The following is a 21,253-nucleotide window of genomic DNA, read 5'->3' on the forward strand; positions in this document are numbered from 1 at the left end:
GGTTCGTTCGGGACACGCAGCCCATGGCCCGGGCGTCTCGCTCTGGTGGCCTTCTGCCTCCGCTTGCTACCGTGCCGCCGTTGTGGGCGCACCCCGAGGTCGCTGGGGAGGAGCAGTGGGAGAGAAGGCGGACAGGCGCTCTCGGCGGGGACGTTCGGGGCTACCCGGAGTTGCCGGTTGCCGGGAGCATCCCCTACCTGGCCCCGCGGCCCGGCGGAGCTCCGGGGGGCCAGCCGTGGTGGGCGGCGCAGGCGGACGCGGGAGAGCACCATGAGGTTGGCGCCGCGGACTGGCGGCGGGAGCCGGTAGCGGGCTGCCGGATTCCTCCTGCACTGCAGCGCCTCTGGGCCGTGTTGCTGCGGCTGCACCGCGAGCGGGAGCAGCTCCTCCAGGCCCGGGACTGCGCCCGCCACCTCCAGGCCGCCGTGCGCCTCCTGAGGATCCTGAGTCCCGGCGCGCCATCCCCCGGCCCCGGCCCCTTGCATCAGCTGTGCCGCGACCTGCTGCCGCACCCTTCCAGAGGGGCCAACCTGCGAACCGGCCTTCGGGAGACTCCCGAGCAGCTACTGCTGGCGCGCCTGTTCGGATTAGCTGCCCAACGGCTAGATGCTGCCATCGAGATGGAGCTTCGCGCTCTGGGCCGGGCGCCCGCCAGCCCGGGCCTGTCGTCCCAACTCGCCGACCTGCTGCTGGCGCTTCCCGCCTACCACCAGCTACAGGGAAAAGCCGTGAGCTACTTCCCAGGGGCAGCGCGCCCTTTCCCCACGGCCCGTGTGCTCCGCCTCCTGACGGAGGAGCGGGGTTGCCTGGTAGCAGGTCAGCTGCACGAGGCGCTCAGGGGATCGGGCTTGCGGGACCAGCTTCAAAGCCGGTGCCACGAGGAGCGAGAGCTGCTGCCAGGGCTCCTGGGCCTGATGGGGGGCGTGGCGGGTTCAGCCAGCAGTGGACTGGGGCTTGGAGGGGCTGGAGCCCTGTGGAGCCAATACTGGACCCTGCTGTGGGCAGCCTGTGCTCAGAGTCTGGACCTAAGTCTAGGACCCTGGAGGGACCCCAGGGCAGCGGCACGACAGCTGAGTCAGGCACTGGGTCAGGGTGAGTGATGGGTTTGGGTGCGTGTTTGGGAAGGCTGGGGTCTCTTCCTTCTCCCTAGCCACCTCACTCACCTGCCAGCCTGGCTATAAAAGCAGGCCCTTTAGAATGAACACCCCCTTTCCCCTTTGGGGTTCAGGCTATAGCTTCAGAGCTTTCAAGGCAAAGTCTTGCTTTCCACCCCAGTCTTGCGTCTTGGGGGAAGCCTACCCTCTTCCCTCATCGAGTGGGCAGTGATTATGGAAAAGAGAGGTCTAGTTTTCAGGCTCGAGTCATTTCTCCCACTAGCATCCCTGCCTCAGGAGTGTGAGAAGGAGCTGGCTTCTTTGTGTGATAACCTATTTCATCAGTCTGTTATCTGGAGCTGGGACCAAGGTGAGAAGAAGGGGCATTGGGAGTGACACAAGTTCCAGGATGCCCCTTCCCCATCAAACCATACCCCCTCTTCCTCAGGCTTCTGCCAGGCTTTGGGATCTGCTGGTGGAGGTCAGAGCAGCCTTCCTGCATCTTCTCACACCACTGAGCTTTTGCAACAGCTCTTCCCTCCTCTCCTGGATGCTCTTCGAGAACCCAAGTCAGGGCTGCTCCTCTGTCAGCCTCCAGGTAAGACAAGGGGCTGGGAATAGGGGAATAGAACAGTTGAGGATATCCACTTTATTCCTTCCCCCTGTCTTGGAGCCTGCCTCCTACCAAAGGAGCGCCCTGGTCCCTCAGATACTTGTGTCCCACTCCCCCAGGTCCTGCACCCCTTGCCCTAGGGCTCTGTACCCTGCAGACCACCTTGCTCTGGTTTTGGGGAAGAGCTCAACAGCATCTGGCAGCATGGGCCCCAGGTTCCTTCCTGCTCCTGATCCAGAAGGACCTACCTGTGAGTAGCTCGGGAGTAGGTAGGGGAGCAGCCTGGGCTGGGCTCAGACCTCACTCCCTGTTTCTGCCAAAGCCTCTATTGCGTGAGGCAGAAGCTCTGTCTACCCTGGCCTCAGAGGAAAGCTTGGCCCTGGAGGTGGAGCAGCAGCTGGGCCTAGAGATCCGGAAGCTGGCTGCGCAGATTCAGGTGAGGACAGCAGAGGCCCTGACAGTGGCAGTTTAAGACCTGCTTCCGTGCCCAGTTTTGGGGTTGATGGAGTGGTGGTGGTGGAGGTAGAACATCTCAGTGACTTAGAATCTCCTTGGAGTCTCTGCTAAATTTATCTTTTCTGGCTCTGTTCATTTTTTGTTCTTTATTTAGCTTTTTATTATGGAAAATTTCAAACATATACAAAAGTAGAAGAGTATAGTGGACCCCCATATTCCTACCAGTAAGCCTTTAACAATTATCCAGTCACGGTCAATTTATTCCCTCTGTACCCCGCCCCCCATGTCAGGCTCTCATTCTGTGATATTAACAGCCACTGATGATCACTGCCTAGATGCATTATTTCATTAGAGAGTGCAAAGTGATGATGTTCCAATTCTATTATTCCTTCTGCACTGATTAGTTGGATTACTCCTATAAAGTCAAACTTTCCCTTATTAATTATTTGGTTATTCAGAGGTATATTTTGTAGAGAAAAAGCAAGATAAATGATTGAATCTTTCCTTTCACTTACTAGTTTTTGATACAGTGTTTCTCCTCTTTTCTAAACATGTAATTTATGTTTTTATTTAAGTGATACATGTCCATAGTTTAAAAGTGAAATAGAGTATTATTTTAGAAGGCTTCTAATGAACAAATGGCGCTTTAATTGCCCTCCACCCCTACCTCAGATTTCTTTTCCACGGTGGTAACCTTCATCCACTCTTGGCTGTTTCTTCTAATGTTTTCTTATTTTCTTCTAAACTTCTGAATAAAACTATTATACTTCTAATTTTTCCCTATTTTGTACATTATCTATTCCTACTATGGAAAAATGTCTGTCTTGGGGCCAGCCCAGTGGCACAGCGGTTAAGTTCGCACATTCTGCTTCGGTGGCCTGGGGTTCACTGGTTTGGATCCCGGGTGCGGACCTACACACCACTTGGCAAGCTGTGCTGTGGTAGGCATCCCACATATAAAGTGGAGGGAGACGGGCACTGATGTTAGCTCACAGCCAGTCTTCCTCAGCAAAAATAGGAGGATTGGCAGGAGATGTTAGCTCAGGGCCAATCTTCCTCAAAAAAAAAAAAAAAAGAAAGAAAGAAAGAAAAGAAAAATGTCTGTCTTTTGTTTTTCCTTCCTGTCCAGATTTCTCCTCTTTGCCTTGAATAGGAGCATGGCTGTAGAGTACAGTCTTTGTCCCTCTGCTCCTTTTCTCTCTGCATTCCTACTTACCCACAGTGCCTTGGTGCTGTGGACCCCCATACTTTAGCCTTAATCCACAATCTGCATCTGCCTGTTGGGCATTTCCACCTCCATTTACTGCTACCTCCTTCAGCTCAACATGCCCCCAAACAGGCTCCTCATGAGTAGGGTGGACAGTGATGGTCATGGGAGCTCTGAGGAGGGAAGGCCATGGTGGGCATGTGGTGGCAGAAGCTCTATACAGGGCCTATGGCTCGAACTGGTGGCTGGATGGCCTTACAGGAGCAGCAGCAGTTACTGGAAGTGGGCAGTTCATAGTTCCTAGGGAGAGTAGTGGGGAAATGGCCTGACCAAAGCAGAAGCTCTGTGTGTGCGCCTTCACATGCATATGTCCAGGATGGGGGTGGGAGATTGTGGAGGCGTAAGCAAATTCGCATCAAATTGTGGAGGGCACTGAACACCAGCCCACAGATTTGGGGCTTTATCTCATAAGTGATGAGGAGCCATTGTAAGAGCAGGAGGGAAAGAGTAAAGACAGTGATAGAGTCTGGTCCAGCTATAGTGATCAGGATGGAAGGGAGGTGGGCAGACATAACATGAGAGGGGTCCAGCTCTTGGTAGCTGTAGTGAGAACAGAGCAAAATGGACAGGGACAATGTGCTCACCATGTGAACTAAACACTGTGCAAAGCACCCTACCTGCCTTGCTCCTCTGCCTGGTGATTGCAGAGTCAGGTGTATGCTCTGGCCATTCCACCACATACAGCACTGGGATGCAAAAGAAGAATCAGACACTGTGAGTTTTCTCTCCAGCTAGACAGTGATATTCCATAGAGAAAGACAGTCTCTTAGCGTGAACTTGTATTTCTTCAGAGTGTTCAATGCAGAAGTGTCTAAGAAATATCAGTTGATAAAAGGGTAATTTCCTTGGTATAAATAAGGAAGAAGGGGGTTCTGGTTTTTAGGAGAAGAGAGGAAGAATTTGGATTTAGATAGGCTGTTGTCAGCACACGTACCAGGAGCCACATAGACTCCACCCGTCCTCATGTCTGCTCCTCCCACCCCCACCCCCTGAGGGCCGCTTTCTCTCTTCAGGCGCACAGGCATCCAGTCACCTCTTTACAGACCTGCCACCACATACCCCATTTCTTGGGGTCCTTTTCCTCCAAGATGGGTTGTGGAGTAGAGACACTTCTTTTTTGCTGTCCTCTCCCCCTCCAAAAACAAAACCTCTCAAACCAAAGAAACCAAACCAGCAAATGGGCCTTTTCTTGCTTTATGGGTTTACACTGCTCTGCAGAAATGGAAGTAGGCTGTAAAGAATATTCAGTGTAAGGACATTCCAAAGGCTCCTGAATCTCAGAAAGTTATAGTCCTTGCTCTTGGTCTACATTCCAGTTCCTGCTTTCCTTTCATAGATGACAGACAGAAGATCGTACAATTCCCCTTTCTTTCTTCAGCCTCCGTCTGCTCTGCAGACACCTCTTTCTAGCATTTGCTTTTAATCATTGGTGGTGGTGAGGTTGTCTCCCTGTTTTTTTCCTATTAATGTTCCTATAGAATAAAATTAACCTGGAGTATTTCCATCCTCTGAACCAAGCTGAAGAGAGCAAGGTAATCCTGGGCAGCTGTCCGTTATCTTTTCTGGGTCCAGACCTTTTGGAAAACCCAATAAAAGCTAGGGCATCTCTCCTCAGAAAATGCCCAGGCCCATATAGTTATGCGTACGATTCCATTCTGGGGCTTTGTAGATGCCAGGTTAAACACCTCAGTTTAGAAGAGCATCATGACTTGACAAGTCCCTAACAGATAAGCCCCTTTTACTTTCTTCCTATCCCCACAGCTTCTGCCTGAAGAGTCGCTAAGTCTCTTTTCCCAAGAATGTCATAAACAAGCCACACAGAGCTTTGAACTCTACATGCCACGGGGTCGGTACTGGCGGCATCGTCTCTGTCCTGGTAACTCCTCATCCCAGTATTCGTTTCCAGGGTTTCCAGGGGGTAACCGTTCCCAACCCCTCCAAATCCTGGCTCCACTCCTGTCTCCACCCTTGTTCTCACCTTCTGTGCACCCCCCAATCTTACTCTCTTCCCCCAAACACCCCATTAGGGACTCAGTGGATCTCCATAGTCTCATATTCTGTCCTTTCTCTTCTCTCACTCCAGAACTACCCAGCATTCCTAGTGAGTATGCTAGGTTGGTGGTCCGTACTGTACTGGAGCCTGTGTTGCAAGGATTGCAAGGATTGCCACCTCAAGCCCAGGCCCCTGCCCTCGGCCGGGCGCTGACTGCCATCTTGGGTGCCTGGCTTGACCATATCCTCACCCATAAGATCCGGTTCAGGTGGGGAGGAAAGGAGGCAGTGGCAGGGGGATGAATGGAACTGGACAAAGGGAGGGCATGGGCGGGGGCAGAGCAGTTTGGAGAGGCAGGAGGGTCAGGCAGCCAAATTGTACCTTGGCGTTCAGCCTGCAGGGGGCGCTGCAGCTCAGACAAGACTTTGGAGTGGTCCGGAAGTTGCTGGAGGAGGAGCAGTGGGGCCTGTCCCCTGAACTTCGCCAGACCCTGCTCATGCTCAGCATCTTCCAGCAGCTGGATGGGGCCCTGCTGTGCCTACTGCAGCAGCCCCTGCCCAAGACTCGAGTCCACAGGTTTTGCTGTGAGTCACTCTCACTTCCCAACTCTAGGCTCTTTTGCCCCTAGCTCACTACTTGATGTGCCCCCTCCACCATCTTCATCACTGATCTGGCTTCAGCATCCTCCCGCCCCTGCTTCCAGTCACCTGCCTTCCACTCTTGCCTTACCAGGTGCATGTAATGAGGTCCAGACCACGGAATTGCCCAGCGGCAGCCTCAATAGCCTGGAGAGCTTGGAGCCCCCTCTTCGGCCTGAAGGACCCCCAACCCAGACAGCTCAGCGGCTAAGCACACTGTGGGGAGGGGGACCCAGCCCTGAGGCTTACCTGGTGGGAAATCAGCAGGCCTGGCTTGCCCTGAGGCAAAACCAGCGCCGGCGTTGGCACTTGCCTTTTCTTTCCTGCCTGGGGACCAGTTCTGAATCCTAAGGAGCCTGATCTGAAACCTGCAAGTCAGAGCTCCTCGCCTCTGGCTGGAAAAGCTCAGACATTTAGAAATGCATATTGTAAAAGCCTACAATTGGGAGCTTGGAAGAAAGCATACCTGAGAACCACAAGCTCCAGAGAGCCTGGACTTACAAGCTAAGGATCCAAGATTACTCCAGTGCCTGGGAGCCAGAGTAAAGGGCAAAACCACAGCTTGGAACCTGGAGGTCAGCATCCTTGGGAGGCTCAGGCCTGGTTCTCCACCAGTGAAGGCATAGATGCTGGAAGGAGGGCTAGACGCTGGGGGGAAGACTATAGGGTTGGATCCCAGGGGAAAGGGAAAAAGAAAAAGCAATAGAAAGCAGAGAGCCTAGATGCCACTTCCTCTGAAGTCCCAGGAGCCAGGCTAAACACAAAGTTAACTCATCAAGAACCACAGAGGTGGAATAGGCATTTCTACACCTCGATCGGTCCCAAGAGCTGTATTACCCTGTACTCCTTTCCCCATTACTATTTCCAGTCATTTAAGAATAATGGGCTGTAGGACCTTCACATGTAAGCTTTGGTTATTCAGTCCACCATTTTTAATCTTCAGTTACCTGAGCGGGGTTTACCCCCGGTAGGTGTATAATCCCTGCCGTGGTAGTGCCCTCTCCTTGCAAGAGACCAGCACTTAGGATGGCCTTAACCTAGACCTGGCACAGCAGGATACGCAAGGGGAAAGGCTGCAGCTGACGGCCGTGTTATCGGAGCCAAGTGCAAACGGCTTTTGCACTATGTATTCGTTGTCTTCACTATCTTCACAAGATAGGCAGTATTTACTGACCGCTTACTCTGGGCCCCTCCATGCCCTGTGCTGAAACCACCTCTCTCCTTCCTGACCTTCCTCTTCCTGTGGGGCTGGGGAGCCGGGCCGGCGGTTTGGGGGCCAGCGCGCCCGACGGCGGACGGCAGGCGGCAGGGGCCGGGTCCGCGGCAGCGCGGCCATTCACAGCTTCTCGTCCAGCTAACACTTCCGCTTGCGCGAGTCCTTCCGGGGCAGAAGTCACTATGGCGGCGGGCTTGGCTCGGCTCGGGCTGCGGTCTGTCAAGCAGGTTCGGGTTCAATTCTGCCCCTTCGAGAAGGACGTGGAGTCGACGAGGTACGCGGGGGAGGGCGTGGGGACGGGAAGGGGCGCGCCTTCCTCCCGCCGGGGTCTGGCACCCCTCGGCCTGATCTCACGCCGCCTTCTCGCCGCAGGACCTTCCTCCAGGCGGTGAGCAGCGAGAAGGTGCGCTCCACCAACCTCAACTGCGCGGTGATTGCGGACGTGCGGCACGACGGCTCCGAACCCTGCGTGGACGTGCTTTTCGGTGGGCGCGGTGGGGAGTGGGGCGGCAGGGGCGGCAGGCAGCCCGCGCGCCCTCAGTCCAGCCCCCCGGCCTCCCGGGCCTGACGCGTTTGTTTCCTCGCCAGGAGACGGGCATCGCCTGGTGATGCGCGGCGCCCACCTCACCGCCCGGGAAATGCTCACTGCCTTCGCCTCCCACATCCAGGCCAGGAGCGCCCAGGCCAGTAGCGCGGCGGGGAGCGGGGACAAGCTAGGCGCTGGGACCGGGTCCTGACAGTGCGGAGGAGACCAACAAGCAGATTTTAGCTTCGGACTAGGACACTTAAGAGCTTGACTTAATCACTCAAATCACTATCTGGAGGGCCACAGAACGCCACCAACAACAACGAAAGAGCCTTGTGACTACAAATCCAACCAACGTTTCTGAGACAAGACAAGATCACCGAGGGGTCGGGACAAACTTGAATTTATTTTACTTTCCTACCGTCACTCAACCGCTTTTTAATTGGGCTTCTCCCACCACTCACTCAAGGTGCCTCTTAGACTTATTAGCCAAATCCAGTGCTGTTTTCTCAGTCCTCATCTTTCCATCTCAGTAGCCTCTGCCACTCTCAATTCACTCCTTTGTGGAACCTGTCTTCCTCTTGGGTCCTTTTTCTTTTCTTAACAGTAAGGGTGTACTACTCTATCCTTCTTTTTCTTCTCTCTTTATTTTTGGGGCATCTCATCTTCTGTCATATCTTGAACTGCCCTCTCGGGTTAAATCCTGCATTTCTGTTTGGCTCTAATCTCAACTTCTGTGCTATAGTCAGGTTACCTACTACCAGTATCCTCCAAATCCCAAACGCTCTTTGTCCAAAATAGAACTGATAATCTTACATACACATATACTTGTCTCTCCCCCTGACTCCCCCATTCCTTTTAAAGATACTTCATCTGCTCAGCCACCTGGGCTGGAAACTACAGCATTATCTCTGGTTCTGCCCTCTCCTTTTCCCTGTATATCCAGTCAGTAAGTTCAGAATACTCTGTCTAAACAAAAGCTCTGAAATATTCTGTCCATCCCCATTCATTGTCTTGTATCATTACATTCTTCCACCAAGTATCCTTTTTTCTAATTTTTGCTGCTGTTCTAGTTTATCTTTCCAAAGCACATCACTGGTTTTATGTCTCACCACTTCTTGTTTCAGAGAACAGTGCCTAGTATTTTTCATACTAGGTTACCACCCATTAGTGTGGATCATGAAATCAATTTAGGGGGTTAAATCAGCCTTTATAAAACAGAATAGAATAAATAGAATAAAAAGTATCAGAGTTCATGGCACATGGAATGGGAAGTATTTAATCATGAATATGTAGATAGGTGGATAGATCTAGATATATACTGTGTAAAGTATGTGTGTGTGTGTGTATCTGCATGTGCTTGGTTGCAACATAGAGTTATTTCTTATCATTGGTTGTAGGAAAACATGGTTGATAACCACTGGTTTAGAGAAGAACTCTGAATGCTCAGCTAGGCAGTCACGGATCTCTGGACACTGGCTGCTGTGTACTTTGCCAAATACATTTCCCATGACTCTCCCACAGCATTACCATACTGCTTCCCTGCTTAAAAGGGTGCTGTCTTCAAAGGGCTGGTTTTTCCCCTCTCCCTTTAAAAAAAGAAAACTACCAGGAGGCAGTATAGTGTAGTAAAGAGTCAGAGTACGTGGGGTTGAAATCCCGGGTTTGCCCTTAAGGAGTTATGTATCTTTGGACAAATTACTTGGTCTCTCAGTGCCTGTTTCCTCATTTGTAAAATGGGGATAATAGTATCTGCCTCATAGGAGTGTTGAGAAGATTAAATGAATTGATATCTATAAAGTACCTAGAACATTACTGGGAGTGTAATGGGTGTTGTTATCTAAGAGACTTTATGCCATAGTCAAAAGGATACTGACAACCTAGATTTGAGTCCCCCATATCTGTGGTTAACTTGCTATTATCTTTGACCAGACTTAACCACTCTCCTCGTCTATAAAAATGGGGATGGTTCAAACATCGCTCTGAACATGGATTGAGTGCTGGTGCTGTGCTTCTAGATTATGAACCTGGGGTTGGGGCTGTTTTCTCTGTGTCCCCAGCACCTTGCATAGTGCCTGATACAGAGTGTGCAATAAACATTTGTTGAATTTACAAATATTTAGCATCTACCTTGTGCCTCTAGTCTAGTACTGAGATACAAATATGAATAATGAAACTCAGGTATGTAATAAGTGCTACAATAGAGATACAGACCAGGTACAATAATAGCAAGAAAGATAAAGACAGGACTCAGCATTGGGTTTGGTCAGCAGATGATCCCTTAATGAGCAAAAAGTCTTAGCAGTGGAGAGTGGGGCCAGAAGTCAGATTATAGTGAAATAGGAAGTCAGCATGCAGCATCAAGTATTAGTTTTATATAATGAGTTTGGATGGGAGGTGCATTGATAGCTAGAGTAACATAAGGGTGTGGAGAAGGGTTTTTTAAAGGATGATAGGGATTTGTACTTGATGAAAATACCTTTTATGCTGAGCTGTTGCTGAGAAGTATGAATCTAAGTTGCATTTCTGAACCACCATCTACAATGTTGACTCTTCTAGGTCAATCTGAGGTGCACATGCTACCTCCTTCCTACAGCTTTCCCAGAGTTGGACATAATGATCCTTCCCTTAAGCTCCTTTGCTTCCTAGGTTGTAGACAAGAAAAATAAAAGGCATTCTTTTAGTTCATGCACCACCGTTATGGTCCTTTTAGGATTCATCTAGATAAAGAATCCTAGATTGAATGGAGATATGACCATCTAAAGTCACAGGGTTGCTTAAAGATTGTTGGAACAAATCTCAGGCTGCTTCTTGGGTGCCCTCCTGCACCCTCCACTTCACTAGGAAAGAAGGCATGGGGTGTGGGCAAAATGATCCAGTCTGATTCAGATACACCTGGGTTCCAAGCGAGACATTTCCCGGTTCTGTAGCCAGGGCCAAGTTACTTGAACTTTCTAGGCCAGTTTTCAGCCACCTGATTGGGGGGAGGTAGGGAGCGGTTAAATGTAAAACACTCGGAATAGTCTCCAGTTCTTAATATGTAGTCGTTATTTGAAGACAAAAAAAGCCCAGTGTGAGATTGTTTTTTTCCACTAGCTTGTGAACTCCCTAAGGACACCAAATAAACACTGACCCACTGGACACGACCCAAGATACCGACCCGGCTGATGAGCCCTATGCCACGCCGGCGACGGCGGTTCCGGGGTCCCGGACTTAACCTGACGTGGCGGGGCGGGACTTCCGGCTGGAGACGGAAGAGGAGCGGGAAGAGCGGGAGGCAAGGGCCGGCAGGTGCGGCCAGGCGGATTCGGGGTCCGTTGCCGCCTCTCCGAGCCCCCGCGACGCCGACCTCCGGACCAGGATGGCTCGGGGCGAGCGGCGGCGCCGCGGAGCACCAGCAGACGGAGCGCGGACAGCTGAGAGGGCGGCTCGGGGCGGTCCAGCACGACGGGACGCCCGGGGCGGCGGGGCCCGGGGCGCGGCCGTGGTAGCGGCTCTGGCCGTCGGGGTCCTGTGTCTGGCCCTGGGCCTGTCGGGAAGCTGGCTGCTGGCGTGGCACCGTGCGCGGCGGGCCGTCACGCTGCACTCCGCGCCCCCGGCGCTGCCTCCCGACTCTTCCAGCCCCGCCGTGGCCCCGGACCTCTTCTGGGGCACCTACCGCCCTCACGTCTACTTCGGCATGAAGACCCGCAGCCCGCAGCCACTCCTCACCGGTAACCGGGCCCCGCAGCAGGCGGGCGGGCGGACTCAATCTGGGCGCCCCAGCTTCACGCCAGAGCAAGGGTGGGGAGGAGTGGATCAGGAGAGTTATGAAGAGGGATGACCCTGAAGTTCTCGGAGATCCAGAGGGACAGGTCCCCTGCTTTCTGACTTACGTGGCCATTCTACCCCCAGGATTGATGTGGGCGCAGCAGGGCGCCACCCCAGGGACCCCTAAACTCAGGCACACGTGTGAGCAGGGGGACGGCGTGGGTCCCTATGGCTGGGAGTTCCACGACGGTCTCTCCTTCGGGCGGCAACACATCCAGGATGGGGCCTTACGGCTCACCACTGAGTTCGTCAAGAGGCCTGGGGGTCAGCACGGAGGGGACTGGAGCTGGAGAGTGACTGTAGAGCCTCAGGTCAGGGCCTCAGGACACCCTTCCCCCAGCCCAGATTCCCTCCACCCTTCCTTTGCTGCCAGAAGTGCAGTATGAAGTGAGGGCTAATAGCTGGGACTTTGAGTCTGACGACCTGGTCTGAATCTGAGCGCCTGCCTTAAACAACTACCTGTATGACCATCTCTATTTACTGTCTCTAATCCTGGTTTTCTTGTCTGTAAAATGGAGATAAAAATAGCACCTAACTCACAGGATTGTAAGAATTAAAGGAAATAATATGTAGAGTTCTTAGCATAGTACATGGCACAAAAGTACTTTGTTATTTCCCAGAGAACCCTGTGCAAGGCTCTTTATTTTATCCCACGGGTGCTTACCCTCGGTGACCCTCAACACTGACAGATGTATATTGTTTACCCTGTTGCTCCTGCCTGGTGTCCCTTTGCCTCACTAAGGCGGATTCTCAAGAGAGACTGCCAACCTAATGCTGGGTTTTTCTGTCCTCCTTGGTCATCCAGGCCTCAGATACCTCTGCCCTCCCTTTGGTGTCCCTGTTCTTCTATGTGGTGACAGATGGCAAGGAAGTCCTAGTACCAGAGCCTGTGGCCAAAGGGCAGTTGAAGTTCATCAGTGGGCACACCAGTGAACTTGGTGACTTCCGCTTTACAATTCTGGCACCAACCAGTCCAGGGGATACTGCCCCCAAGTATGGCAGGTAACGGGGAAGAGAGTGAGTGGTGATGGTAAGGGTGGTATGGATGCTGACTTAGCCTGATTTCTATCTCCCCCACTCTACTCTTTTTCCTGCCAGTTATTTTTCTTCTCACCAGGCTCTATGTCCTCTGCATTGCCAAGACCCTTCCATCCTGACTCCTGATCACTTTATATTTCTCTTTATAATCCCCACCACTTCCTCCTAAATAATATTTCTTATTTATCTTTTTCCCTTCAAGCTACAATGTCTTCTGGACCTCCAATCCAGGACTTCCCTTGCTGACAGAGATGGTGAAGAGTCGCCTAAATAGCTGGTTTCAGCATCGGCCCCCAGGGGCCTCCCCTGAACGCTACCTTGGCTTGCCAGGATCTCTGAAGTGGGAAGACAGAGGCCCAAGTGGGCAAGGACAGGGACAAGGGCAATTCTTGATACAACAGGTGACGGTGAAAGTCCCTTTTTCCATGGAGTTGGTGTTTGAATCAGGCAGTGCCCGGGTAGGAGGAAGGCAAGCCCTGGAGCAGCTGGCAGGCAGCCTGCTGACCCAGGCCCTGGAGAGCCATGCTGAAGCCTTTAGAGAGCGCTTTGAGAACACCTTCCAGCTGAAGGAGAAGGGCCTGAGCCCTGAGGAGCAGGCTTTGGGTTGGGCTGCCCTGAGCAGCCTCCTTGGTGGGATTGGCTATTTCTATGGACAGGGGCTGGTGTTGCCAGATATGGGGGTTGAGGGGTCTGAGCAGAAGGTGGACCCAGCCCTCTTTCCACCTGTCCCTCTTTTCACAGCAGTGCCCTCTCGGTCATTCTTCCCACGAGGCTTCCTTTGGGATGAGGGCTTTCACCAGCTGCTGGTCCAGCGGTGGGATCCCCGCCTCACTCGGGAGGCCCTAGGCCACTGGCTGGGGCTGCTCAATGCTGATGGCTGGATTGGGCGGGAGCAGGTGCTGGGGGATGAGGCCCGAGCCCGGGTGCCCCCAGAATTCCTGGTGCAACGGGCGGCCCATGCCAACCCCCCAACCCTGCTTTTGCCTGTAGCCCACATGCTAGAGAGTGGTGACCCTGCCAACATTGACTTCCTCCGCAGGGCCTTTCCTCGCCTGCATGCTTGGTTCTCCTGGCTCCATCAGAGCCAGGCAGGGCCAGTGCCACTATCTTATCGCTGGCGGGGCCGGGACCCAGCCTTGCCCACCCTATTGAACCCCAAGACGCTGCCTTCAGGGCTGGATGACTATCCCCGGGCTTCACACCCTTCAGCCACTGAGCGGCACCTGGACCTGCGGTGCTGGGTGGCACTGGGTGCCCGTGTGCTGGTGCGGCTGGCAAAGCAGCTGGGAGAGGCTGAGGCAGTGGCAGAACTGGGTCCTCTGGCTGCCTCACTGGAGGCAGCAGAGAGCCTGGATGAGCTGCACTGGGCCCCAGAGCTAGGAGTCTTTGCAGACTTTGGGAACCACACAAAAGCAGTGCAACTGAAGCCTCGGCCCCCTCAGGGGCTGGTGCGAGTGGTGGGCCGGCCCCACCCTCACTTACAGTATGTGGATGCCTTGGGTTATGTCAGTCTTTTCCCCTTGCTGCTGCGGCTGCTGGACCCCAATTCATCCCGCCTTGGGCCCCTGCTGGATGTTCTAGCTGACAGCCGCCATCTCTGGAGCCCCTTTGGTTTGCGCTCCCTTGCAGCCTCCAGCCCCTTTTATGGCCAGCGCAATTCAGAGCATGATCCCCCCTACTGGCGGGGTGCTGTGTGGCTCAACGTCAACTACCTAGCCTTGGGGGCTCTCCACCATTATGGGCATCTGAAGGGTCCCCACCAGGCCCGGGCTGCCAAGCTCCACAGTGAGCTCCGTGCCAACGTGGTGGGCAATGTGAGGCGGCAGTACCAGGCCACGGGTTTCCTGTGGGAGCAGTACAGTGACCGGGATGGGCGGGGCATGGGCTGCCGCCCTTTCCACGGCTGGACCAGCCTTGTCCTACTGGTCATGGCTGAAGACTACTGACAGGGAAGGATGGGAGGGGAGCCAGGCCCCTTGTGCCACTCTGCACTAGAGGGACAAGGTCTCTAGCTTCTGTCCCCAGCCTTCAGATACCAGTGCTTCAAACCCTCCTCAGCTCATCTCAGGTGTCTCCTTACTGTCATCCCACATAGCCCTGGGGTGAATGTGAATTCAGAGTCTATTTTTTTAAATAAATTGGAAAACCATGCCAAACGCTATTGCTTTTGCCAGCTTTGCCTCACCTAGAGGTCTTAGTCCAGTCCAGGCCTTAGGGCTGCCTGCTGTCCTTCAGAGAAGGTGGGAAAAGTGGCCATTACCTGTCCCCTCCAAATCCACTCAGGTCAAGTGCAATGCAGTGAGTTGAGCACTAGTCCACCCAAATCCACAAGCAGCTGGTTCACATCTCTTTAATGAGATCAAAGGCTCCTGTGTATGTCTTGGGGGTTAGAGCTAGCACAGTCCCCCAGACACTGCCCCTCTCCTCAGGACTCCAGCCCTGAAAGCAGATTCTAGGAGGACAGGGAAAGGCCAAGGAGAACTCGAGGAGTTGGGACCAGGGCTATTTCTGGTGGACAAGGAACCCATCCACCCACCCCAAACTGCTTATGGGATATCCCCTTGACTGGAAGCCAGCCCCACAGGAGAGACCTGGGATATGGGATCCAGAGGCACTACACAAGGGGCGTGGTCCTCCAGATCTGGCAGGGTGGCACTAGCCCTAGCCTCCTTGACTGGCTCGCTCTCACTGGAGTCTGGACAAGGGCAGAGCTCAATACCCGAGTCACCAGTCAGGTGGCGATAGCGGCAAGAGGGTGGTACAGGGGCAGGGCTCCCCCCTGCCCCAGGCTCACCCTCCTGATGATGGGGGACACTCTGGTAGGAGGAAACACCTTCCACATTTGTTCCCTCGCAGTGGACAGGGCAGCTAGAAGCAGAGGAGCAGCAGGTGCAGTCACTGGAAGCAGTCAAGGGGCAGCTTGAGGCTGCAGTGTAAGGAGGTGGCGGTGTGCCAGGGCGGTGAACCACATCCTCATAGGCTGGGGGTTTGAAGGCGCTGAAGAGGCCTGCAGGAAAGAATGGCATGATTGGTTGAAGGCAACCAGGGGTAGGGTAGTGGTGTCTCCTATTAGGGAAAAATGTGCATTGAAACGTCTGAAAAGAGAATGTAGGGATGATTCAAGGTCCCGGTTTGGGAGGGGCCACTGGTAGCGAGCCCAGAGCCTCAAGCCACTCACGAAGGTCAAGCAGTGAACCGGTAGGGACAGGGCCAGCCCCATGGCACGCCCCGTGATAGGCCAACAAGTTGATCTCACGCTGCCGCTGCTGTTGCTGCAGCCGGAGTTTAGCACGTCGATGGCGGAAGGCGCAACAGCAGCTAAAGAGGATGAGGACAGTCCAGAGCAGCCAGAACCCTGCAGGGGGTGAGGAGGGAGAGTCTTAGATACTTCCCATGCAGAGAAGGGTCCTTGAAGGCTGGAATTCTGAGGTCCAAGGGAGGGTGGGCAGAAGGACCCGAGAATAGCCGCCTTGGAGACTCACACCAGAGCTCATAATAGTAGGTGCAGCAGCCAGTCTCCCCGCAGCAGTGACCACTCTCACAGAGGTAGGGCTGGTTGTTCACTCCTGGGCACAGCTCTCGAAGCTGGGAGCAAGGAGGCACTTAGAACCAGGGGAGATTCCAGCCCAAGGCACTGTCCACCCACCCACTCTGCATGCACATACACAATCCCACCGTGTGAACCAAGTTTATCTCAGAGATCTATGGCGAGGCGGAAGAGTGATGCTGAGAGGAGTGTTCAAATTATCTGAAGGGCTGTTAACATGGAAGAAGATTTGGAATAGCAAGGATCAGACTAGAGAATAAGATGCCTGGTGTGGACATATAAAGGCAGATTTCAGCTCTGTATATAGAAGACTTCTCTCACACTTAAGCCTAGCTCCCCAGGGTGTTTTCTGTTAAGGGAATGTTTGCGGAGAAGCCAGAAGACGGTCTGAGCTATCTCAAAGTCTCAAACAACGGGTAAGGGGTTTAAGGTTAATTTCCAAAACTAAGATGCTTTCATCAGCCCCCACGGTCTGCCACTCCCCACTCCCAAGCTGGATCTTTCCACCCCTGGGACTCAGGCTTCCTAGAGAAGAAGAGGGGCAGTGTGAGACCCAGAGCAGTGCTCCCAACCAGATGGGATTGCTGTGGATGATAAAGGATGGCATCCAGGGCGCGAGTCTGGGTTCCAGCTCTTCTCCAAATTGCTCCCTCAAGAGAAGACGCTGCCGGACTCTGTTGTGACAATAGGCACACAGAAAAACATCACAAATAACTGTTGCAAGACAGAGGGAGCCTCCCTGGGGCCTCACTATGCCTCTGGCCACTGGAGAACCACTGCAAGATTCCACTGCAGCTATGGGATGGGGTCTGTGAAGCTGCAGGCAAAGTCAACTACATCTACGTTACAAAGTTTAGACAAAGAGTGAAGGGACATGTTTAGGAACTTCACAGTGCCTTTGGCTCCGTGAGTTCCTCCCCCAGCCCCCGAAAGGAAGGGACAAGGAAAGGGGAAATAGAAATAAATGGCTGTCGTGATAGGCTTTTGGAGCTGTTGGGATACCTGCTGTTGTGGCATCCGAAGTGCCCCCCAGGCCTCCTCGCTGTCGTTCCCGCTGCTGGCCCGAGCCATGCCTCCACCTACAGCCCCCTGAAGACCACAGCCTTCTCTACCGCCAGCAGCCCCGCCCCTGCCACCTCTGCCGCCACCGCCACGGTCCCTGCCCGGCCCATCTTCGCTACCGCCACCATCACTCCGCGGCCGGAGCTTCCATCCGGGGAGAGCTCTGCCAACTGGGACCCAGGTTTCTCCATCCTACCAATCAGCATCGCCCTCCGAAGGGCGGGCCAATAGGAACGGACTAGAGGTTACTCCCTGTGACCAATCTCCTACAGCGCCTCCGCCACTCTCCCAGACAACAAGCGCTTGCACAGACAAAGAGTGGGGTAAGGGTCGACCGTGGCCCTGACTGACAGCGACGGTAGCCAATGTGGACAATAGAACAGACTTTGAGTTATCAACCAATGAACAGCCGTCCAGAAGAGCAAAGTTTCCCCGGATTGGCTTAAACCCTATTTTTGGGATGACGTCAAATACCCGACCACGCCAGGTAATCCGACAGGAAGCGGCGGGGGCCCAGACGTCCGCCTGAGTCTGGAAGCAGAGCGGCGGTCTTCTTGTGGCCTGGCGGACATTTCCCAGGCGTCGACGCAAGCTCCGGTGGGATGTCTGTACGGGGAATTGACCTGCCCATACCCCATTCCCCCAATTCTGTACAAGTCGAGGCACCGGATTAAATTTAATAGGTGGGGGAAATTACTGAAAACAGGAGGTAGGGAAGAGGGCGAAGAGTCCGGGTTAAGTAAGAGCCTTAAGTAGCCAAAAGTGGGGATCCGGGGCCCTCGGGTCCCCCTAGCCGCATCTGCAAGTTGATACGGTAGCACTGAAGGCTGCAAAGCGCCTGGCCCGTGCGGGAGCAGGCGTAGCGTCGCGGGTGGGGGCAGCCGGGGACAGAGCATCGAGGAGGAGGGCCAGATGGGGACGGCCTCTGAGACACTGGCGCGGGGGTGGGGACGCCAGGTGGGAAGGAAAGGGTGGAACCCTGTGCCCCGCTGCTGTAGCGCACCATGGGGGCCGGGGCAGCTGCCCGCCCTCCCCGCCGCTCGCCCCGCGCGGCCCCTCGGCCTCCCCGCCCGCTGGGCGCCGCAGTCTTGGTGAGGCGCTCGATAGTCTGGTTCTTGTGCTCCTCTGCCCGCCGCGCCGCCTGCAGCCGCCTCTTCCGTGCCCGCTCCTCGCGCTTCAGCAGCATCTCCTCGGTGAGGGCGGGGGCGGGGCAGCCCCCAGCCACAGGCAGCGGCAGCATCGGGGAAGGCTGACTCCTCGCCTTCTGGAGCAGAGCTCGCTGGGGAGAGACATACCGGCTGGTGTCAGAAAGTGGAGAGGCGAGGTCCGCTCAAAAGGCGGAGGGGAAGAGCAGATAGGGAAAGCTGGGTGTTGAGCACAGGCCTTGAGAGAGGGATGGAATGAGCACCCTCTCCAGGAGCCCTTAATACTGCCTTCTCCCAGGTCTCCGACTTTCAGCTTTAGATCCTTGACTTTCAAGGGGAAAAGCATTAGTAATGTTATCTGCCTGCCTCGAGTACCAAAACTCTGTGTACCACCTCTCCGGAGGTTTGTTTTATTTTCTTTTAAATCTTTTTATCTCAATAAATAGCATCAATTGGATAAATGCTCAAGCCAAAAACTCAAGGTTATCCTTGATTCCTCTCCCCTACTACCCCAGGCGCCAACAAGTGTCTATTTCAAAAATATATCCAGAATCCATCTGATTTTCTCCGTCTCCACAACTTCACCTTGGTTCAAGCTACCACCATCTCTCACTTGACTACTTGAATGGCTTCCTAGCTGCTCTTGCTTCTATCCCTTACCCCCGCTAAGAAGGCAAAGTAATCTATTGAAATAGAAATCAAATATATCACTTCTCTGCATACAACCCTTTCGTGGCTTAGTCACACTTACTCTTCTCCTGGAGCACTCCTAGGCATGTTCCACTCAGGATCTTTGCACCTGCTGGTCTCTCTGCCTGAAAAGCTCCTCTGGTTGGAAATGTTATCTCTTCAGAGAGGTGTTCCCTAACTACCCTATCTAATGTTGTTCCCTTTTCTACCACTTTCTATTTCATCACCCTATTTTTCTTATAAACCTTACAGCTTTTCAAAATTATTTATTTACTTATTTACCCCCCAAAAACACACACAAGAATACCAGCTCCATGAGTACAGAAACCTTTGATTTTTCTCCACCACACTGATATCCTCTGCCTAGCAAAGTTCTTGGGACGTGGAAGCATCTCAATATATATTGACAAAGAATGAACCAACTTACCTGTCGAGCAGTGAGCAGCCGTTCATTAATCTCCTTCTTGAGATCTCCATTGTCATCCAGCTCCCCCTTCTCCAGGGCATCCAGCCACCTCTGTTCCTCCTCCTCCTCCTGACCCACTAAGCCCCCAGACAGGTCCCGAAGTGGGGAGGGGGACAGATTACTGTCTTCATCTGGAAAGGAAAGTTGGAAAGCTAGAAGTAGAACTGTTGAGATGAAGAACCCTAATTTGGCCAAGTTAAAACTGGGAGACTCAAAATTCTCACCCTCCTCAGAACCAACCCTCTTCCCTTAACCAGGTGTAATGAGAAACCCAGTCTCCCCACCTCCAGATCCTTCTCACCCAGCCAGGCACGGTACTGCTCAAGAGGGACTCCTTCCATAGGTTCCTCTTCATTGTCCACAACCATAAGGGGAGAGGGTGAGCGAGGACCCTCAGGGATCACAGTGAAGGTAGGAACACTGCAGAGAAGCAACCACTCTGTAAGCTGAGCAACTGTCTCCTTCTCAGTAGCTACATCCAGCCTTCCCTACACCCTCTTGTGTTCTTACTGCCTTAACCTGGGCCCTGAAGTCACAATGTCCATTCTCTGTCTTCTGGAAAGCCTACCCAGCTTCTCCTTTTATCTCTGCCTGCTCCTAAAGTTCCCCATGTAAAACCCTGGCCCTCTTGGCCTCACCTCTTGGTGCCCAGGACCTGCCCTCCCAGCTTGATTTTGAGTTTGAGCTGGGGCTTGGCAGGGGACGGCTGCGTAGGCCCAGCCTCCTCCTCCTGATGGTGTTTCTTCTTATGCTTCTTCTTATGCTTCTTGTGCTTCTTCTTGTGCACTCCGTGGCCATGGGTACCCGCCAGACTCAACTCCAGCGCTTCTCCTGTGGGAGGAGAGCCTATCAACGGTGTACGGCAGGAGCAGGGCAGGCAGGGCTCTGAAGAACCCGATACCCTTGAGGGGTCCCACTCCCCGCCCGCGGTACTCGCTGTTACAACAGCTTCGCCTTTCTCCTTCCACCTGTGGCCAAGTACCCTGGAGGCTCCGAGGAGCAAGAAGGGCACTCCTTTTCTGCGAATGGCCAAGTTGCTTTATCGACCTGCGCTTACCCGGCTCAGGGGCCTCCATGGCCCCAGAGGTGCTCCCACGCCGCCACAGCTTACTCATGGGGTCCTGCAAGAAAAGGGGGCTGAAAATGGTCTGGACACAAGCAGACATGCCTCTTCCGCCCCGCGGAAGAACTGACTCCAGCAAAACAACTGGCTGCTTCCGGTGCGTAGCAACCATGCTTGTGCGGGGCACGCTTTGCTGCTAAAAGCCTCCCTGAGAAACAACGATCTTTCCAACAAGAGTTCCGGGCCCTCTGAGGCCGGGACTGCTCAAAGGGGCACGGCTTTCCCCTCGCTCCGCCTCCCCACGCTTAGTTCCAGAACTCAGCGCGGGCGATTCAGTTATTACTACACCCAAGCGCGTGAGCATACACTCCGGACCAAATTCGGGCTAGACTATGAGGATACAAAGTTGAATATGAACACTTTCCCCTATCTTTGAGGAGCTCACAGTGGGTGGAGGAGTACCTAAGAAACAATATTGCCGGCAAATTGGCAGAAGTGCCTAACAGTACAAGTGCCCTAGGAGCAGGGCAAATGGTATTTAAGCTTAAATTCTCATCACTAGAGAAATGGATAAATGAATCATGGTGCGACTATCCAATCTGGAATACCATGTTGCTAACAAAAGTTGA

General features: G+C 53.6%; 5 protein-coding genes across 7 annotated transcripts; 3 read left to right on the forward strand and 2 right to left on the reverse strand.

Annotated features, from left to right (window-relative positions):
- The first annotated feature begins 21 nt into the window (after nt 1–21).
- CCDC142 (coiled-coil domain containing 142) lies at nt 22–6,961 on the forward strand. Of its 2 annotated transcripts, XM_046660303.1 has the most exons (9): nt 22–1,092; nt 1,378–1,464; nt 1,543–1,692; nt 1,827–1,957; nt 2,030–2,143; nt 5,192–5,306; nt 5,514–5,691; nt 5,817–6,007; nt 6,156–6,961. In XM_046660303.1, the coding sequence occupies exons 1-9, from the start codon at nt 24–26 to the stop codon at nt 6,410–6,412; spliced, it is 2,292 nt and encodes a 763-aa protein (XP_046516259.1). In that variant the 5' UTR covers nt 22–23; the 3' UTR covers nt 6,413–6,961. The 2 variants fall into 2 exon arrangements, with proteins under 2 accessions (XP_046516259.1, XP_046516261.1); XM_046660305.1 differs by lacking the exon at nt 1,378–1,464.
- Nucleotides 6,962–7,107: 146 nt separating this feature from the next.
- Nucleotides 7,108–10,140, forward strand: MRPL53 (mitochondrial ribosomal protein L53). Its single transcript, XM_046660322.1, has 3 exons — nt 7,108–7,551; nt 7,650–7,762; nt 7,866–10,140. The coding sequence occupies exons 1-3, from the start codon at nt 7,256–7,258 to the stop codon at nt 8,012–8,014; spliced, it is 558 nt and encodes a 185-aa protein (XP_046516278.1). The 5' UTR covers nt 7,108–7,255; the 3' UTR covers nt 8,015–10,140.
- A 905-nt stretch (nt 10,141–11,045) lies between these two features.
- MOGS (mannosyl-oligosaccharide glucosidase) lies at nt 11,046–14,812 on the forward strand. Its single transcript, XM_046660302.1, has 4 exons — nt 11,046–11,516; nt 11,698–11,924; nt 12,419–12,615; nt 12,854–14,812. The coding sequence occupies exons 1-4, from the start codon at nt 11,165–11,167 to the stop codon at nt 14,595–14,597; spliced, it is 2,520 nt and encodes an 839-aa protein (XP_046516258.1). The 5' UTR covers nt 11,046–11,164; the 3' UTR covers nt 14,598–14,812.
- A 175-nt stretch (nt 14,813–14,987) lies between these two features.
- WBP1 (WW domain binding protein 1) lies at nt 14,988–17,779 on the reverse strand. Of its 2 annotated transcripts, XM_046660318.1 has the most exons (5): nt 17,201–17,779; nt 16,771–16,872; nt 16,134–16,236; nt 15,830–16,006; nt 14,988–15,658 (listed from the first exon to the last, which is right to left on the reverse strand). In XM_046660318.1, the coding sequence occupies exons 1-5, from the start codon at nt 17,267–17,269 to the stop codon at nt 15,198–15,200; spliced, it is 912 nt and encodes a 303-aa protein (XP_046516274.1). In that variant the 5' UTR covers nt 17,270–17,779; the 3' UTR covers nt 14,988–15,197. The 2 variants fall into 2 exon arrangements, with proteins under 2 accessions (XP_046516274.1, XP_046516275.1); XM_046660319.1 differs by lacking the exon at nt 16,771–16,872.
- Nucleotides 17,780–17,917: 138 nt separating this feature from the next.
- On the reverse strand, nt 17,918–20,811 carry INO80B (INO80 complex subunit B). Its single transcript, XM_046660316.1, has 5 exons — nt 20,619–20,811; nt 20,200–20,392; nt 19,863–19,981; nt 19,523–19,692; nt 17,918–18,539 (listed from the first exon to the last, which is right to left on the reverse strand). Exons 1-5 carry the CDS (start codon nt 20,794–20,796, stop codon nt 18,009–18,011), a joined length of 1,191 nt encoding a protein of 396 aa, XP_046516272.1. The 5' UTR covers nt 20,797–20,811; the 3' UTR covers nt 17,918–18,008.
- Between the last annotated feature and the right edge of the window lie 442 nt (nt 20,812–21,253).

Source organism: Equus quagga, chromosome 5, assembly GCF_021613505.1.
Source record: "Equus quagga isolate Etosha38 chromosome 5, UCLA_HA_Equagga_1.0, whole genome shotgun sequence".
Classification (NCBI taxonomy): Eukaryota; Metazoa; Chordata; class Mammalia; order Perissodactyla; family Equidae; genus Equus; species Equus quagga.

Excerpts from the sequence above, each read along its gene's own strand:
- CCDC142 (XM_046660303.1), top strand. The coding sequence starts at position 24 with ATGGCCCGGGCGTCTCGCTCTGGTGGCCTTCTGCCTCCGCTTGCTACC. Across the intron at positions 5,307-5,513 it reads GCGGCATCGTCTCTGTCCTG|AACTACCCAGCATTCCTAGT; the intron begins GTAACTCCTCAT and ends CTCTCACTCCAG. Across the intron at positions 6,008-6,155 it reads TCGAGTCCACAGGTTTTGCT|GTGCATGTAATGAGGTCCAG; the intron begins GTGAGTCACTCT and ends TTGCCTTACCAG.
- MRPL53 (XM_046660322.1), top strand. The coding sequence starts at position 7,256 with ATGCCCTGTGCTGAAACCACCTCTCTCCTTCCTGACCTTCCTCTTCCT. Across the intron at positions 7,552-7,649 it reads AAGGACGTGGAGTCGACGAG|GACCTTCCTCCAGGCGGTGA; the intron begins GTACGCGGGGGA and ends TTCTCGCCGCAG. Across the intron at positions 7,763-7,865 it reads CTGCGTGGACGTGCTTTTCG|GAGACGGGCATCGCCTGGTG; the intron begins GTGGGCGCGGTG and ends TTTCCTCGCCAG.
- MOGS (XM_046660302.1), top strand. The coding sequence starts at position 11,165 with ATGGCTCGGGGCGAGCGGCGGCGCCGCGGAGCACCAGCAGACGGAGCG. Across the intron at positions 11,925-12,418 it reads GAGTGACTGTAGAGCCTCAG|GCCTCAGATACCTCTGCCCT; the intron begins GTCAGGGCCTCA and ends TTGGTCATCCAG. Across the intron at positions 12,616-12,853 it reads ACTGCCCCCAAGTATGGCAG|CTACAATGTCTTCTGGACCT; the intron begins GTAACGGGGAAG and ends TTTCCCTTCAAG.
- WBP1 (XM_046660318.1), bottom strand. The coding sequence starts at position 17,269 with ATGGCTCGGGCCAGCAGCGGGAACGACAGCGAGGAGGCCTGGGGGGCA. Across the intron at positions 16,873-17,200 it reads TTCGGATGCCACAACAGCAG|AGTCCGGCAGCGTCTTCTCT; the intron begins GTATCCCAACAG and ends TTGTCACAACAG. Across the intron at positions 16,237-16,770 it reads ATCCACAGCAATCCCATCTG|CTTCGAGAGCTGTGCCCAGG; the intron begins GTTGGGAGCACT and ends CCTTGCTCCCAG.
- INO80B (XM_046660316.1), bottom strand. The coding sequence starts at position 20,796 with ATGGTTGCTACGCACCGGAAGCAGCCAGTTGTTTTGCTGGAGTCAGTT. Across the intron at positions 20,393-20,618 it reads CATGGAGGCCCCTGAGCCGG|GAGAAGCGCTGGAGTTGAGT; the intron begins GTAAGCGCAGGT and ends CTCCTCCCACAG. Across the intron at positions 19,693-19,862 it reads GCAGTACCGTGCCTGGCTGG|ATGAAGACAGTAATCTGTCC; the intron begins GTGAGAAGGATC and ends TTTCCTTTCCAG.